This window comes from Anticarsia gemmatalis, chromosome 4, assembly GCF_050436995.1.
Source record: "Anticarsia gemmatalis isolate Benzon Research Colony breed Stoneville strain chromosome 4, ilAntGemm2 primary, whole genome shotgun sequence".
Classification (NCBI taxonomy): Eukaryota; Metazoa; Arthropoda; class Insecta; order Lepidoptera; family Erebidae; genus Anticarsia; species Anticarsia gemmatalis.
Window position 1 is genome coordinate 12788993 of NC_134748.1, and position 16878 is coordinate 12805870.

Genomic DNA, 16878 nt, shown 5'->3' on the forward strand with positions numbered 1-16878 from the left:
GATTTTAAATCGTCAAATATGCTATGTAATTTCTACATGCGAAATGAGGTTTAATTTAAACGTGCAGCATTCATATAACTGTTAGACATATAATAAAGATATCTGTTCAAATCTGAAGGTATCATAACTGGAAGTAAGTCGTTTTGTTATTTGAATATACCATTGAATAATCGTATGAATTAGAACTATTATTCATTCAGTGACGAAGTTTTGCCTACGTTACTGATCGTTTATGTAAAATATCACTCTTGTGCGTCAATACTGACAAGTAAATCATAGTAATTTTGCAACAAGCCACAACCAAACGAATTGGAACTTTATTACAATAGACGAAAGATATATTTTCGAAAATGATTATACAATTGAATCAAAAGGTTTTCAATAACACGCCAGTTTAAGCTCAAGAAATTGACTAAACAATCGATATTTTGAAATACATTAGACATTTTGATTTCTGAATGTGTGCTCAACACAAAAAAGTGTACTAACATCCAAGGACAGATACAGATTAGGGGGTCCAGGATTTACTCCTTGACAAGACTAGAAGAAGACGTCTGGAGAAGAGGCCGCTTTCATGTTGCCAGTGATAACATTTTATGATTCGTCTCTTCATCTAAACAAATCTTCAATTACTGACAATAATTTAATCTTAAAGAAAAAAACCGAGTGGCAGCTATATTCTATCTAGAACATTCTCAAAATTAAACGTTTCAACTTAATAACCTCGTAGCCTGCAGCGTACTAAGCGGAAATGCACTTGAACTTCAATGCTATTTTCCGGGAAAATAGTAACAAGTTCACGTTTATTTATCACAGACGAGGAAATCACTGTCTATTTGCATATAACATACCAGCATTAGTTTAAAACTTTATGAGTGCATCTAGAAAATAAATAAAAAGGGAGTATGAGAGACTAACGAATAAAAGAAAACAATATGTTGCCTCGACCACATAAATTAGCCTAAGGCGAAGAGACGAAAACTGGTATTTACAGAGAAGTTGAAGCTTTAAATATAATGATTTTAATGACCGTTTAATACGAAGAATATGAGGACTGTGAAAGAGCTCGTGGAACAGGAATCCGTGTACAAAACTACATAGTATAGGGTCTTAATAAAGTATGGGAATTACAAAAGTCATAAAAAACTCAAGATTGCAATCGTGAGCTTTCCCAAGGACGACATGTATGATACAAAGCAGTATGCGTACTGGCTCCGTAACGGGAGAGATTTAGCGGCGCGCGCGCAGGTGTTCTACCGCGCTCGGTACTACACACGACGCTGGAATGCGTTCGCGATCGATTTGAATACACGGCAAACCGGTGCCGATTAGTTTTTTCACTTTGATCTAGACTACAAAATATTAAACTATGCATGATTATGATGATGAAGAACGTAATAAATTAAGTCACCTCTTTTAACTTTCTGGCCTTTATAAATTATCAATACTTGTAACCGCAACAGTGGCTTTTATCGCAAACATAAAATATCACATAATTTGTAATTTAACAACCAATATTAGCGACTATCACAAAGTCATCGAGTGTTTATGTGGGAACATTACAAGCTTGTGGAATTAAACGATTCAATGTCGCCCATTTAGCATAAACGGAGGTCTTTGAACCAGTTACAACGAGAGTCCGGCCACAGAAGCCGCAAAAAATCTCACTAAAAGTATCGGCTCATAAAATGTAGGATTAAATTTGAATGCATCAGGAACGCTGGGAGAATATAAAAAGATGGGCTAGAACGTCTTTATCAAGCTAATTCATTTAAACGTTTCTTGAGAACGCCTCGAGCGATACGTATTAGGCTCACGTAGCTGGAGCTGGATAATCGCTTACAAGAATTTGAGTGCAAATCTCGATGGCCCTCCTAGAATCAATATTTCAGTGAAACGTCTTTGCTTCAAAGTCAATTTAAAACGCGAGTAGGTGTCTTCAGCGAGTTGAGTGAATGCCGCCGGTAGTAAAATGCACATAAAAACCTTAACTCAATCGTTGCCAGTAACTTGACGAGCCTAACGCGAAACCTTTGCGTTTTTATTTTTATTGCACACTTAAAACAGACTACATGCTACTTTAGGTGTTGTATTTCATTTATTTTCGGAGTTACAACAATAAGTCCGATTGTTTATGATGATTTCAACACAAAGACTGATTTAGTTACTGAGAAGAAACCTTTATTGGAAGTAAACAAAATTAGCTGCACGTTGACTAATAAATTAAGATTTCAAGCGATATAAGAGAACCCATAAACGACGGGCATAAAAGAAATACTGTATTGGTCAAAATGCTGGGCAGTAAACAATCATAACGATTGTATATCAATTTATGGTTGTCTGACAAATTAACAGGGTTGGCCACAAGTGCGTGTACGTCGCCGTGCGTATATGTGCGTGGTGAGTTGCGGTCGCGTGTGTGCGTAGAAATGTTGTCGCGGTGTCGGGATCGCATCCCCGGTTCACCGCGACGCATTGTTTCTTTGACGCGCCGCCAGCCGCCACCCGGGGTCAACGACTCGTCTGGATTTCGTTCATACGCCGAGATTCCGTCGCTCACCGCTCCCGAGTCGCGTGATGCCGATGCATGCGCCACTTACGTCACACGTAGTGTTACATACAGTGTAACTATTACATTATTACTGCTGATTTGAAACTATCCACTCCGCCGTCAATTGTATCAATTAAATGAAGTTAAACTGACAAATTACGATACTGATGCAGTATTTAACATGACGTTTTGATTGATTCAGAATGTAAATAACTAAATTATAGTAACAATTATTGAACCAATCTGACAAATCTTGAAAACATCACGAAGTCGTTAGTGAGGCGGTCGCTAAGACTGATTAAAATACGCAACAAATTATTTGTCAAAATCGTGTCCAACTTTAACACCTCAAGGCTATGAGCACCACAAAAATAAACCTGAATATTTCTCAAGCAAAATAATACTGTATAGTTATAAAAGTTAAAATTAATCACAGCAATATGTCAGATTTTAAATAATTTATAAATATAAAAAGAACATTTTTAACACATAACTAATTACAGTTCTAAAAGGAAACTTAATAGTTACGAACGGCCGGATCTGGACCATTAACAAAGTTGTCAGAACAATATTTAATATGTGAACTGAATTTAAACTTGATAGATATGTCACCTTGATGATTCAATTATTCCCAAATCAGTATCATGAGAACGAACATTTGGAAGAGTGTTCTACAAACAGAACAGCCAATGATTGTCATAAGGAAATCGTTTCAGCATCTTGTGGCTATTGCTTTACGGGCAGATTGTTATAAAACAAAAAGTTTAGACGTCTTAAACGAATGTTCAGGGTGGATGGTGCGCGATTCAAGGCGGTTAATACAAAAAACGACATTAGAACGTCCCTGTGCGTTACAGCGACCTTCGTCTCTCGCTTCGGTACTGCGCTAGTAGTACGATGCGCAGGCGCACCGGCCAGGTGCATGCCACGCTTGGCGCGCAAATTGCATTTGAGTAAACGACCGCTAATTAGCCGTCTCGTTACATTTGTATTAATTAAGAGACTATTTTGAAACATGATGGAGATCGCCAGTGTTTTGGTTGAAGTATTTATCATTAGGTAGACATAGACGGCGGGTTTCCCTGCTTTCTTATTCACTGTCAAGTACTTTCATTGTGACAGGCGAAACTAGTTAGTAAAAATGGAAACGATGATTTTGTTCAATGGTGTTTTTTATAACCGCTTGCTTTTTACTAAAACAATGATACTAATACGATCCTAACACTCCTTAGTATCACTAAGCAACCACAAAATGTAAAATACGTATGGATAGATCTGCTTTCTCTTTATTACATTGTCATAGACAAAGACACACATCCAATTATAAGGTCGTAAAATTAATAAAGCCCGACCTCTTTCCGGCAAGGGTTATAATAAAATCTATCTAAAATAAACCAGATTAATAGTTGCGCTACCTCGAACTTGCCACTTCTAACATACTTTTATCGGTATAGATAAAGTATACAATTACTATTAGATACCTGCCACATTTAAGACATAATTGATTTGTCGATTGTCTAATCATTTATTCTGTTCACTTCCCATTTAGGAACGTAGCCGGCTAGGCGTATATTTTACAACTGTTAAAATAACAACTTAATTAAAATTACAAATGACACTTTCGTTTGATTCGACAAACAGAGAAAAGGGACAAGTGTTGTTCCTTGTGGGACACCTATCGGGTACAGGTCTGAATATAAAGTGCCTTTGTATACAAGTACTAGACTGACTGTGTGCGGTCAATAGGAATGATTTCATAATAAATCACGACCAATTAGCTCGCAAGACGCATTAAAACTAAGTGCGCGCGCAACGTTGACTGTATCAAACGCATCATCGAGTTCAAATTGTGTACTCGATCAGCGATCATTAATGATTATTTGTATGTAATTTTTGTACACCGTTTTTATTTGTAAATATTTATCAACTAGCCAATTATAAGGCAGTAGACTAATACGTAAAAGTAGATTGGTTAAGTCTTAACAACCTATCACTTTGTACAACCAATATGTTTCAAGTAAGTGTTAATGTTCAAAATATTTATCACGCTGTGAATTTTACCTTTCAATAAGATTATGAAGTGCCTTGAACAGCAGCGAACGGCATTCGTACGATAGTCCACTTTCCCACGATCCCTGGTCGCCTTCTGTAAATAAAAGAAAAATGGTTTTAGTCGTATTCCTTCCATAAAACGTATTCTTGGAAAAAGTAAATCGCGGGGATTAACATCCTACTAAGTATCTGTTTAGCCTTGACATCACTACAGCGGTTTAACCTTGCCATTGTCCTAGTTTATGCTTTTCTACTGTAAGGATATTCATGATGATAAAAAACATAAACAAGTAACTGAATCTTCAATTAGTATTCTAATAAAACTGTATACAGACAGGCTCAAGGTCGATATGACAATGAAAATGTCCACAACAGCGGAACGTTGTGCTAAGAAACGATAAAATCGGGTTGTTGCAATGTGGTAAGTGAAGCTAGAAATAGCTGTTGTTGCATTCGCAATCGGAAGATAAACTCGGCCTATCACCAACGTTAGATGCGAAAACAAAACGGCGCGCGCGACGTTGCCGCTCCGCACACGTAGCGCCGTCCTTGTCTAGCTAGGAGGCGGGGCGGGGGCGACCCATGTGACGTCATGCGGTCGCACGGCGCACGTGCTTGTGTTTGTAGCGCGCGCCGCACACAACACACATGCGAGCGTTGCTTAGCGGCCGCTAACAATTTAATTGACATTGAATTTTATATCCAAAACATTACCGGAATGTAAGATGTTCTCACAAATTCTTTTGACAATGTAAACCGTTTATTGGTAATGAAACACGCATTACAACAGTGCAGAGAGTACGTGTAAAACTAAACAAAACTATAAAATTAATGAGTTATTACAGCGGGTTATCGTTCAAGCGCATCGTAATATTCCGTTACCGCGATAAATTGATAGTATACAACAGTGAATTTTTCAGTAGTTTTTCGGCGTTGTTGGTTTCTTACTGGAGCGTTTCCAAGCGTTCAGCCTTGACATTCGTGCTCCAGGTGTGCGCGTGCCATCTCGCGTCTGTCTCAATTGAACTAGTTTTTCCACAATTAGAATACTAATGGCTATATCAATTAATGTTTTCTTACAAGCAGCTGCTTATCGCACGCTTAGTTTATCGGTTATAACAATAACAATGTGGAATGATTTCAAGCGAGACCGATTACGAAAACTTTATTGGTCAATACAGTTACATTACACGCGCAAATGGTAAGGATCGGAGCGAAAGCAGCACTATCAGTATCTTATCGGTCGTTTTAATTATTAAATGAAAGACAACTAAGTAGTTGGCAGTTTTTCTTTCAAAAGCTACTGGTCAAGGACATTAAGTGACACCAACAAACTATAACTAAACCGTAGCTAATGAAGAAGAATATTTCGATTAATTGAATTATTAGGTCGTATGCGACCGACCGAGGCTTCTAGTTTACCTCGAAGGCAGTTTATACAAGTTTGTATTAATGTCGTAAATAAATAAATTGGAGTTGTGACTATGTTGGATGTAGATCCAGTGATAGAGCAGTGTGGTAATTATGTGTGTACCGCTAGTGTGTATCGGTTGCACCGAGCTAGCACTAGTACGACGGTGCAATTATATTGAGCCGGTCGGTTCGGCACCATCGACTCCATCTCCCAAGGCCGTTAACGCAACAAACGGTACGTTTACTGTAAGTATACGAATACCGGAGCGAGTCACGACTCGACCCGCATGTTGGTACCATCGCGATTCAGGTCCACCAAGGATTTCAGCATCGATCGATGGGGTTGTACAGAAATTTTCATTGTGTAACTGTTTTGTCTGATTACATAGAGCCCCCAGTTCATGATAATTATACGACTTCTCGGCGATAAAATAATTTCGAAATCACACTAATTTGTATAGCGATCAACGTAATTTTGAAAGCGGTTACACCCTTCATTGGTAACAATATCATGCAACGTTCCAAAAACTTTGTTACATAATTGCCGCTCAACTTTATTGGCATGTTAATTTTGTCGCGTTTGTTTGTTTAGAGTGGTTTCTATTATTTGTTGCTTTAACGTTTTGTTGATGGTAGGTGCGCGAGTGTGTCCGGGGGTGTGTGGGGCGGGGCGGACTGTGCACTCGTTTAGAGTGCAATAATGAAGATAGTTGAAGGTTCAAGGTCGCATATTTTGTCGCGGTGTAACGGCGGTGGTTGGCACTAGCTTGCGCCGGGATCGATAGCGGGCAGACGACGCGCGCCGCCGCGCCGTTACCCGCCTCCACGCCAATGTGAACGCAGTAATCGCCATACGATTATCACTATTGTTGCCTAAGTACTGTTTGTTTGCTGCCGCGTTGCGGTTAATGTCGCTGATAACGCGATAACACACGACGAGACTAACATTGAATGCGAACTGATAAGTGAATCACCTTGCCCGGTGAAGCGCACCGTACGGGTGAGCTGAACGTTCGTCAGTCAAAGCGGCTAAAATAAAGTTTTGGACGCTAGATAAATCGGGCGCGACGGCATAGGCAATAAATATGGTATTTAACGATTGGCCGGCAGACAGTGGAGCGGGAAGATTTATCTGGTGCGGTGACAGCGCAACAACATTATCGGGCGGCACGTGGGCCGCTCAGTGCAGCGTCTCTCTCGCACCGCCAATGTTTGGAACAATCTCTGTGTCGCGTCGACGTGTTCCACTAAAAGCAAACTTTCGCAACCTCACCGGCTGCTTTAATTTTGCGCTACTGCGTTAAGTCACTCACTGTTTTGTACGTTCAAATAAAGAAGGCAATGTACTACTGAGTCAGATATCATATAGAGATAAAATGGTTACTATTGTTACGGCTAATAATGTAAACAATTTAAGGCCTTGGTTTGCGTCTGTGCGAGTGTACATCCTCAGACATCATGTACGATTAGCTCGTAAGACGCGAACATCGCGCTCGTGCATGTAAAACACGGAATGGGTACTTAGCATGACTATTTATTACGTCGTCAGCTCGAACAGGTGTAACTTCATTTTATTATATTATTCTTGCAGGGATACTAAAATATCGTAAAATCGTTAGGGGAAACCACAATGGTGGTTTTGGTGTAACTAGCACAAACGCATTCACACTTCTATTTTACTGCAGTATTCAACAATTTATACCACTAGAAGAGGAAATACAAAAAAGGGAATCAAATCTGAAGCGGCTGGCGGTGAAAAATAGTAAACAATCAGTGACAGGTAGGTAGATAGGCGGGTGGTGCGACATGGCAACGTCGCGTTTAAATCCGCGCGCGCTTTGTTTACAACCCGCGGCACCGGCCGGCCGAGGTTAACCGCTGCGGTAACATTCGCCGCGCTCGCCGGCATGGGAGCCGGCCGCCACCCGCCACCGCTCCCACAGACATCCAGATAAGTGCGGCTCAACACCGTTGCGGAACCGGTTGTTACACCATCCACTCGGAGGATGCCTAGCTGCGCTCTGTAGCGAAACAATCGAGAAAGGTACAAGTTTTGTTACAAAGGGCGGGTGGTAGTCGCATTGAATAGGCGGATACGGGCATTTAACCCGGTTCGGCGCCGCCTGATAATGTAATTCAAGATCGTATCGAGCGCGTGGAAATCTGTCAATTCGCGCGCGCCCTCTGCGGCGGCGGGTCGGGCTCCGTCTCTCCTGTGCGGTGCTTATGTTGTCGTCTCTGTCGCGCACGCCCACGTGCGCGCGTGACGTCACGCGCTCGTCGCCCGCCCGACGTCACGGACCGCCCGCACTCGCCCTGACACCGGCGACGAGGGAGCCCTACCAGATACACCCGCCACTCTCCAGAATCACACTACCCGATGGTTGCACAAAGTTAATAGCGATACAAGCGTTTACACGCTGACTTTAATCAGTGGCAAATATTTATCAACGATTAGATAAAAACAAGACATATAGAAACGTCTTAACGAAGAATCATAACAGTTATCAGTAATAAGTACAGATATGCAACAAACATTACACGCATAAAAAGTCATCCAAATAATTAGGACCTATAGAAATTTGGTGAAATGCTTTTCCTAAATCATAACTGGTCTGACGGATCCCTTCCGAGGTGGAATGATAGAAATCATCTCAACAATGTATCAGTGGTTTTGGTGCTTTCTGTGTGGATCGGGGCGGATCTGTTCTGTCGCCATCTGCGCGGCCTCGAGACACGCAGCTGCACCGGCCCACCCTCCGCTTTTGTTTCTACTCGCCAGCCGACACACCACTTGATACCTAATGGTTATGTCAAGACGAGTAACGATGCGAGGCGTAACGACGCGCCGGCTCGAGGTGGGGATTTTGTACGCGCCTACTTGTATGTAACGTAGAAAATAGGTCATTATTTATTAATTCTTCTTCAGTTTACAACTAAAACAGAAACAAACCAGTCTCTAATGTATTCTCAATCAAGGAATCCTTTGTAGTTTGGAAGACATCAGCCCTAACACTAATGACTAAGAGAATCCTTAAGTTCTGAACTAGATTTTAATGCTAGACTAGCTAGAATGAATATAGTAAACAACATTAGTTTTGCGTTCTTACTATGTCTGCCAAGAGGCTCAGTCAAAACATAAAAACGTATGTATTAACAACACAATAGCGTAGAATCACAAATACATGAGCTTCGTTTGTCGCAACTCACAACCTATAATGTACAGCGCGCAATACTGTTATGGTGTCAGACATGACTTAACTGAGACGAATCGATAATAACGGTACGGACCAACCGAAGGCGGTACACTTAGACATTGGCCGTGTTTGTGTTTGAAATTGGAAAATAATAATGCGTCCGATAGAGAGAGCCACCGATCGATACACGGTGCTAGCGGGCGGTGCGCACGCGCATCAATAAATAGCCCGATCCGGTGCGCGCCCATCGATACACGTCACCAACATTTTATTAATAAAACGCCGAACAACGCGCGGTCGCACCGAACGTTCAACAACCCCGCGCCGAGCTTCTTACGCGCGCACTCTTTACATAGTTACATCATATACTACCATCTGACCTGGTCCACATTCACAATTGTTCACCGCGCACTCGACTCGCACTATTCCCCACACATACGACGTTATTTAAAACGCGCTGCTGCGTGCACAGATACCACCTGAAACGAATGTGGAGCACTGCGTCTGCTGGTGACACTACAACCGTTATGAATTATGACAAAGTTGCGTCTCTCGAACGGCAAGGAACCTGAGTTTCCCACGGCCTCGGAGCCTACCCACGTAAATTGCAAAACTTGTGTACATCGCTATGAGCTGGCAACATTTAATTCGACGTTAACTCTATGATACTACTACGATATGGTACGTTATGGGTAGCGGTGGTTGTTATGATGATAACGGTAAGCCCTGGAGTGGCATAACACTAAAGTGCGCCTGTTCAAAATTGAGGGTTTACGGTAGTCCGATATCAAAAGTTTAACAATGCGCAAACTGCCCTCTCTCATTGCATATGAAAATGTAACGAGCAATATTGCAGCAATCAAAATATTGTTGTGCAGTTGGTAGAAAGCGGACGGTGAACGGCGTGCGTGCGTTTCACTAGCAGAGCACTCGAGTCAATTCCCACAATAACCGCGGCGGCAGCGCGCGCGCATTCAACCCACGCGACCTTAACTACTAATTAATAAAACTAACGGATCGTTTCCACACTCTCTTGATTTATTTGCTCAAGCAGAACGTTATGGTAATTTAAGGGCGAAAGCTTTGATTGTTGTTTCCTTTGCGTACAAACATGAAATGACTATGTATGTGAATTTATGTGAGCATTACGTATCGGGGAGAACGGAAGAAACCGGCTTTATCGAGACTCATCACAAACAGATCATCCGCGATGAGATAATATTTGTATTAGATAACAAACTCGAACACGCACAAAGTTAATCGCAAATATAAGATGTGTAAAAAGATTTCGAAGAAATATCAAACGTCCGTATTAGAACATTATGTCACACTTAAAAATATTGTCAACAAAGGAGATTGAACGAGAGTGCACTCAAGACAAGCATATTACTCTAAAGAGAAACAAATGAAAAACGTAAAAGATAAAGTAGTCTATTTCGTGCGGGATACAGCGATCAGAACCCTTATTTGTAGAGGGCGTATCATGGGCTTCGAACGGGCGTACAACGGGTCAACGACTGCGCCCCGGCCGCCGCCGCTCGAGGTGAAATAATTCATCTAGTCCATTCGATACGCCGACACGAGGAAACATCAGAACCTGCCCTGATATGGTCACCGTCACACGCTGACGACATTACATGCATTCTATGAGAAATCTATGACGGCTAATGGCTTTGCGGGAAAGGCCAAATATGATTGACCGTATCCGCACCAATATTGGAATCGTGATTCAATTGCGATAATCGAGAACTTTAGATCTTGTAACTTCGAGGACAGAACGCATATCATCTACAAGCTTATTATGCTGTTATAAAATGTAGGATAATAATAAGCATAATAAAAAGTAACTGAAACCTGTTTAAGCACGTCGGTTGAAATTTAAAACAGTAGAGTTCAGTGACAGGCCGGCAACACGTAAACGGCCATCAACAAGCCCATTGTCAGGAATTCGGGCGACGAGCCGGCGCACGCGCACGATAACCATTTATCTTTGGCCAATTATACCGAACCTCGCATTTGAAAATACTTCCAAAGCAAAGCAGGTATAGTTGTAACCGAAGAATACAATTTCAAACGTTTCGTGCAGAAATACTAAAGCCAACGAAATACGTGAAGCGGGGCTACGAAACCAGCTCCCCGAGTAGTCCTTGAACATCTGTCCACATAATGCGTTACACACGTACAAGCGAGTAGGGACATGTGCAGCGAGGATCAGGTGTCGCGTCGCACTGACCGTGGGCAAACCCGGCCGAACGGGTTGCCGAGCCGGTCGTCTCGGCCGGCCACCGACACAAGAAAGTAAAAACTCAAATATTTCGATACATCAAATGGTACCGATAATATACGCAAAAAGTATACGCCAATTACGACGGATTTAAAGATCGTGATCGGAGACATCGGACGGTGAACGACGAAAAAGAGAAGGACGGTAGCGATGAGACAATTAGAATTAAAGTGAACAATGTTACATGAACAAAAAGATCTAGAGTGAGGCTCGTTACGGATAACGAGGCGTCCTCCGAGGCGAAGGCGAAAAGAAACGATTTAATTGCGTCCACAATTAGCCTACAAAACAACCTGTTGCGTTCGCATTACTGAAGCGTTTAAATGAGAGAAACAAGTGCTGATTTATACTGACAACTAGAATCGATTTGTATTAATGCTGACGTTGTGTAACTATTAGCTCAATTACAATTTCTGGAAACGCCATCATGATCTTAATGTACTTGTGCAGTCATATTAGCTTTGCTTTGGGAACAAAGTACTGTTTTCGGTTAGCGTGTGCATAAGCGTTGGATTAGCACAAAGCAGGTGCCCCCGCGGGTAGTTACAAGTCGCGAGGCAGGCTAGCGTACATTAATCGGCTAATTAGCCGGCTCTCGTTACTCCCGGTGTTACAACGTCTAGACGGATTCCGGCTTTGTTGCCAACTTGAGGGATTACGGGGGAGCGGATTGACGAAGCTTTTACAATTATTGCTGCTACGTACAGGATGTCTACGACGGAGACAATGCACTTTCGAAATCTTAATATCTAGAATGCAACTTGATATTTGAGGTCGTATTTGGCTGAAAAACATTGTTACGGGAGGGCACCGAAGAAAGTTTAAAAAAATAACATTTAAGTAGACTTCGTATTAGTTTACTCAATGAACTTGGTAAATTTTACTAGAGATTGGCAACAGTCCAAAAAACATGATGGCTACGGGGGGGTAGAAGGCAGATGGCGCGTATGATCGTGCATTGGCGACGACGCTAAAGCCATAAAGGATATAATCGTTGATATATCAGTTTTTAAGAAGGTTGTCTCCGTCACGAGAGTTGATTGAGTCGGCGTCGCAGATTCGGTAGCTAGTTCAGTGTTTACTCAAAAGCTTTCCTATGACCGAGGGTCGAGGCCGTTTCAGCCTTAACACATTTCGCGTCATGAATATTGGAGCAGCTGTTTGATTTACTTCGCAATTTCGGAAAAACTAATTTGGAAACAGACAAGTGAACATTTTGTTTAGTTGAGGTGCTTGTATGTTTCAGCATTTTCAAGCCTTTCAAAAGATTTCCGAGGGTACATAGCAAAAGAGATGACTGCAGGTAATGTGCATTTCCTTGAAGTGGATGGAGCGATCTGAAGATGAATATCAATAACCGTGTGTCTGTTGCGGGGTAGTGGGTAGTACACAGATGGTTGTGTGGCGCGGGGGCCGTATCGATCAGCGTGCGGCGCGGCGGCCGGCGCGGCACGGGCGGCAAGCGCGCGCCGGTAGATGCCACTTATCGCCGTCTTCACACCTAATTTATCGCGTGTCGCAATCGACGACCATGTTTGTATACACTGCTATGATGCGCCCTCGCCCGTTTATGTACATATTTTTATGTACTTTTATTATGCGATAAAATTATATCAGTTCACGAGATGTGTTTAGTTATTGGGAATGGTAGCTACTGGAAGAAAATGGGTTATAATGCGTTCCTTTATCGCGAGTTCGTTGACATTTTTATTTGATGTTTGCATCATTATCGTTCACTAACAAAATGAAGGCTGTGAATTACGAACGCATTTTGATTTCTATAACACCGATTTATATTTTGTTTGTTTTAGTTTTGCCCACGAATTATGTAATACTGATAAGAACATTCTTGTTAAAAATTTTGATACCAATTTTGTCAACGTCCCAATTTTAAGGAGCTGCTTCCCAACAAATAAAAACCATTCAGATATCAAAATCGTGCCATAGAACGAATAGCCTAGTTACCACATTTAGAACTGAAATATTTCAAGGTAACATTCCGAAAATACAGACAGTAGCATATTTTTAGAAGGTTTTCCTTTCAGCATGACGAATTGTAGGGGCACCATCGGCATCTGTGTTATGTGCACACGTATAGCGCAGCGGGTGGGGGTGGGACTGCTCTACCAACTGGATAGTTAAGACATTAACGTGGAACGCAATCGGGCAAATATTAAAATATTCAGCGGCACGTTTGTGTGATGATACACGAGTGATATTTTGATAGTGCGTGTTACAACTATTTGCGTTGCTAGGGTGGCGTGAAGGTCGTCGAACACGTGGTCGTCACGTAAATTAGAGCGGGTGCGTGGGGTGGCAGGCGGGGGTTTGCGGCGGCCAATAGGCGGACAGCGGGCGCGATCGATAGCGCCGGCCGCGCCCGCCTCCGCCTCCGTCACAGCGTCCGCCGGCACCATGTCACCGGCCCGTCAGCTCGCGCGCCGACCCTCCTATTGTTCAAGTGCTTCAGGTTGAAGGATACGTCACCACGTTACACTGCCTACTTATACAAAGGAAGTTTTTGATACCGGAACCGTTTCTCTTAGATATAATCTCAGATATAAGAAAATTCTGTATCCTGGTTTCGAGCATACTTGATTGGTCACTTCCGGGTGCATCGTCTCAAAGTTGTTTTGGTAGCCTATAGTGACTAGTTCTCAGATTCAGCACTAACGCAAGAATTACTCGGCCTAATCAATATTAGCTCTAAGGAATTCATGCGTCCATAAAAGCAATTTACTGGGATGTAACTAAACAACCCCATTATCCTAAATGGTTGTCCCTCGAAGGATAGTTTCGATTCAAGACGAAGCTTTCGGTACAAATAAAGGAAAGTACATGGCTATTTACGAAAAACATTGTTATTGGGCGGCGAAATGGTGCGAAAAACCGACAGTTTGGAGGGGCATTACCGTCGGAACGGCGATATTGTCCGAACAAATGTTCGAGATACAGAAGCGTGTCGGTATGATGAGGCCGGGCGATAAAGTGGCTGGTATATCGTCGGTGTATTAATAATTAAGGCGAGGGCGGACCACACGGGGTGCACCTTGACACCCCTTGAACCCGACCCTCGCCCACCGCCCGGCCGCTATTTGCATGCGCCAGCTCGCCAGGTGTTGAGATTTACCAGTAATTGGACGGTCAATTTGATTTCATAGAAATCTCTGCGTTAAATCACGTGGGAAACGAGTTCTATTTTCATCATATTGGTTTTCTGCACTGGCAGACTGTACAGAACCAGAGCTAAAAATTATAATGGAACAGAGTTCTCGGTAAGAGCTCAGTGTTCCTAGAATGATTACGACTAAAAACAAAATAAAACCAGCGGTGGAGAAATAGTAAAAAATGCAGAGCCAAGTAACTGAGTCTTGGAGAAACACATTTTTCAAGGACATTTCTCTAAATGAAACGAATCAAGGACTTGTGTGACCTTTATTAATTTCATTAGCGCAGCGATAAAGCTGTTCCATCTGAGTCGCGAGCACGCCCACACGGGGTGGGTAACGTGACATTTCCACCCCTTCCGCCCGCACGCCGCGGCAACACCCCCCACGACGCACGTGCCTCGCCCGAACTACGTACCAAGTAGCCTTCGGGCCTCTTTGAGACCTAATAACATTCATAGTAAACAATGCGTACTTTTTGCATCAGCACTAGGAATAAGATATTGTTGGTCTCCATTATTCAACATTCAAAGAATTCAAATTCAATCAATACTTTGCATCAGGCACCTTTATCCTGTTTCGTAACATAACAATATTACGTAACTCCAGCCCGGTGAAATTGAATTTTTAAAATGCTTCACGTATTTTCTGCAGCCATTTTCGCTTTTACGACTTATCCTGTCGCCCGTCCACAAAATAGAAGCATTGAACATCGACGAAAAAAGTGTGCTTAAGCGGCGCGCTCACAGTTCCGCGTCCACAAATCGGCCCCCTTGCATCCCCCGGCGTGGAATCGGCGCGGGGTTGGCCTAAACAGATTATCCGCTGTCGCGTCCGCCCGCGCCGCCGCCGGCGGGTCAGCCCGTTAATCTCCGCGCAAATAGGCTCACGTACGACGCGCGACTGCGGACCCGCTAAAATTATAACCGCCACTGGACGGTTTAATATTAAAGGGAGATCGCTCCCACCGATATGCACCCGAGACGTGTTAATCTCCCTTTTTATGTTAACTTCGCCACGCGTTACGCTTTGCTTGTTAATTCGGGATCATGTATGTCTTTATTTTACGATCACCATATAATTCAATTATGCAGGCACGAAGGCAAGCAACTAGTGGCGCATATTAGATAACATGAATGATAGTATTTACGTCTAAAATAAGCCGATTTGTATTTAAGTTTATCAGATTCTTCATTATCGGAAGTTGTTTGTTTTTATGATAAAGAATAGATAGGAAAAAATTCTGACCGCTTTGGAATATTCATTTGATTTTCAGCGGAAAACAAGCTGGATTAAGCTTTGGTCAGTGTAAGGGATCAATAGTTCAATACCACAATTATATGCTTAATCAATTGTGAAGTCCAACGTATTTCGTCGGACGGTACATACGGGAAATTGCCATACGTCCGGCTATTTCCGTCCGTCCGCAGTCGCGCGTACGACAGCGACCTTCGTTGCAGCGCCGGTTGCATATTCAACGAATATGTGCGAAAATACTCGAGAATCAATCCAACGAGAGGAACTCTACATTGTCAAATTTGCAACTGGTTCTGTTTTGAAATCCACACACGAACCATTTAGCGTGAGTACGTCAGAAATAAATCCGCTCTAATACTGTTGCTGTTTCGGAAAGCTGATTTGTTAATGAACGTTGAAACGCAGATTACGACAATCTGATTTGAATATCACAATAAAGGATTAAACGTTAGACATTCAAACGACACTAATTTATTCAAAAATCCGGTTGTGTTACATGTGTTATGAGCGTTATTACAATTATAATGGATATAAAACGATGTGTAATATGGAGTTATAAGACGACACAGGACGTCCTTGCGGTACACGTTTCCATATAAGCGGAAACTGGGTGACCGGGAGAGATTTATCGAAGCAATAAAGGATTTATTTTTAGAACCATCCTCGAGTGGTTTCACTCCAAAATAACTCGACATAAATGTGCGAATACGTTGGAAAACCAAATATTTGCGAATGCGACAGACGTGGAGTACCTTCATAATGGTTTGGGAAAATTGTGGATGAAAATGTAGAGCATTATGGATCGTTGTACGAAATTAATTCAGCCTGTGCTATTTTTTTATGCACGTTTTATTGATGAAAGCTTCAAAAGTACTAAATGTGTTCATAAAACGGGAGATAAACTGTTTTATTTAATTACATACAAAGTAAGTCAAGGTGTAGTACAAACTGCAGAGC

At 42.3% G+C, this 16878-nt stretch overlaps 1 protein-coding gene across 4 annotated transcripts in view; it reads right to left on the minus strand.

Moving 5' to 3' along the window:
- The window catches only part of skd (mediator complex subunit skuld), a 62370-nt gene that overhangs the window by 23923 nt on the left and 21569 nt on the right, over positions 1 to 16878 (minus strand). For all 4 annotated transcript variants that reach the window (XM_076113870.1, XM_076113869.1, XM_076113868.1 and 1 more), the window contains exon 3: positions 4613 to 4697. In XM_076113870.1, the coding sequence (XP_075969985.1) occupies positions 4613 to 4697 (85 nt within the window). The remainder of the gene's footprint in view (positions 1 to 4612; positions 4698 to 16878) is intronic.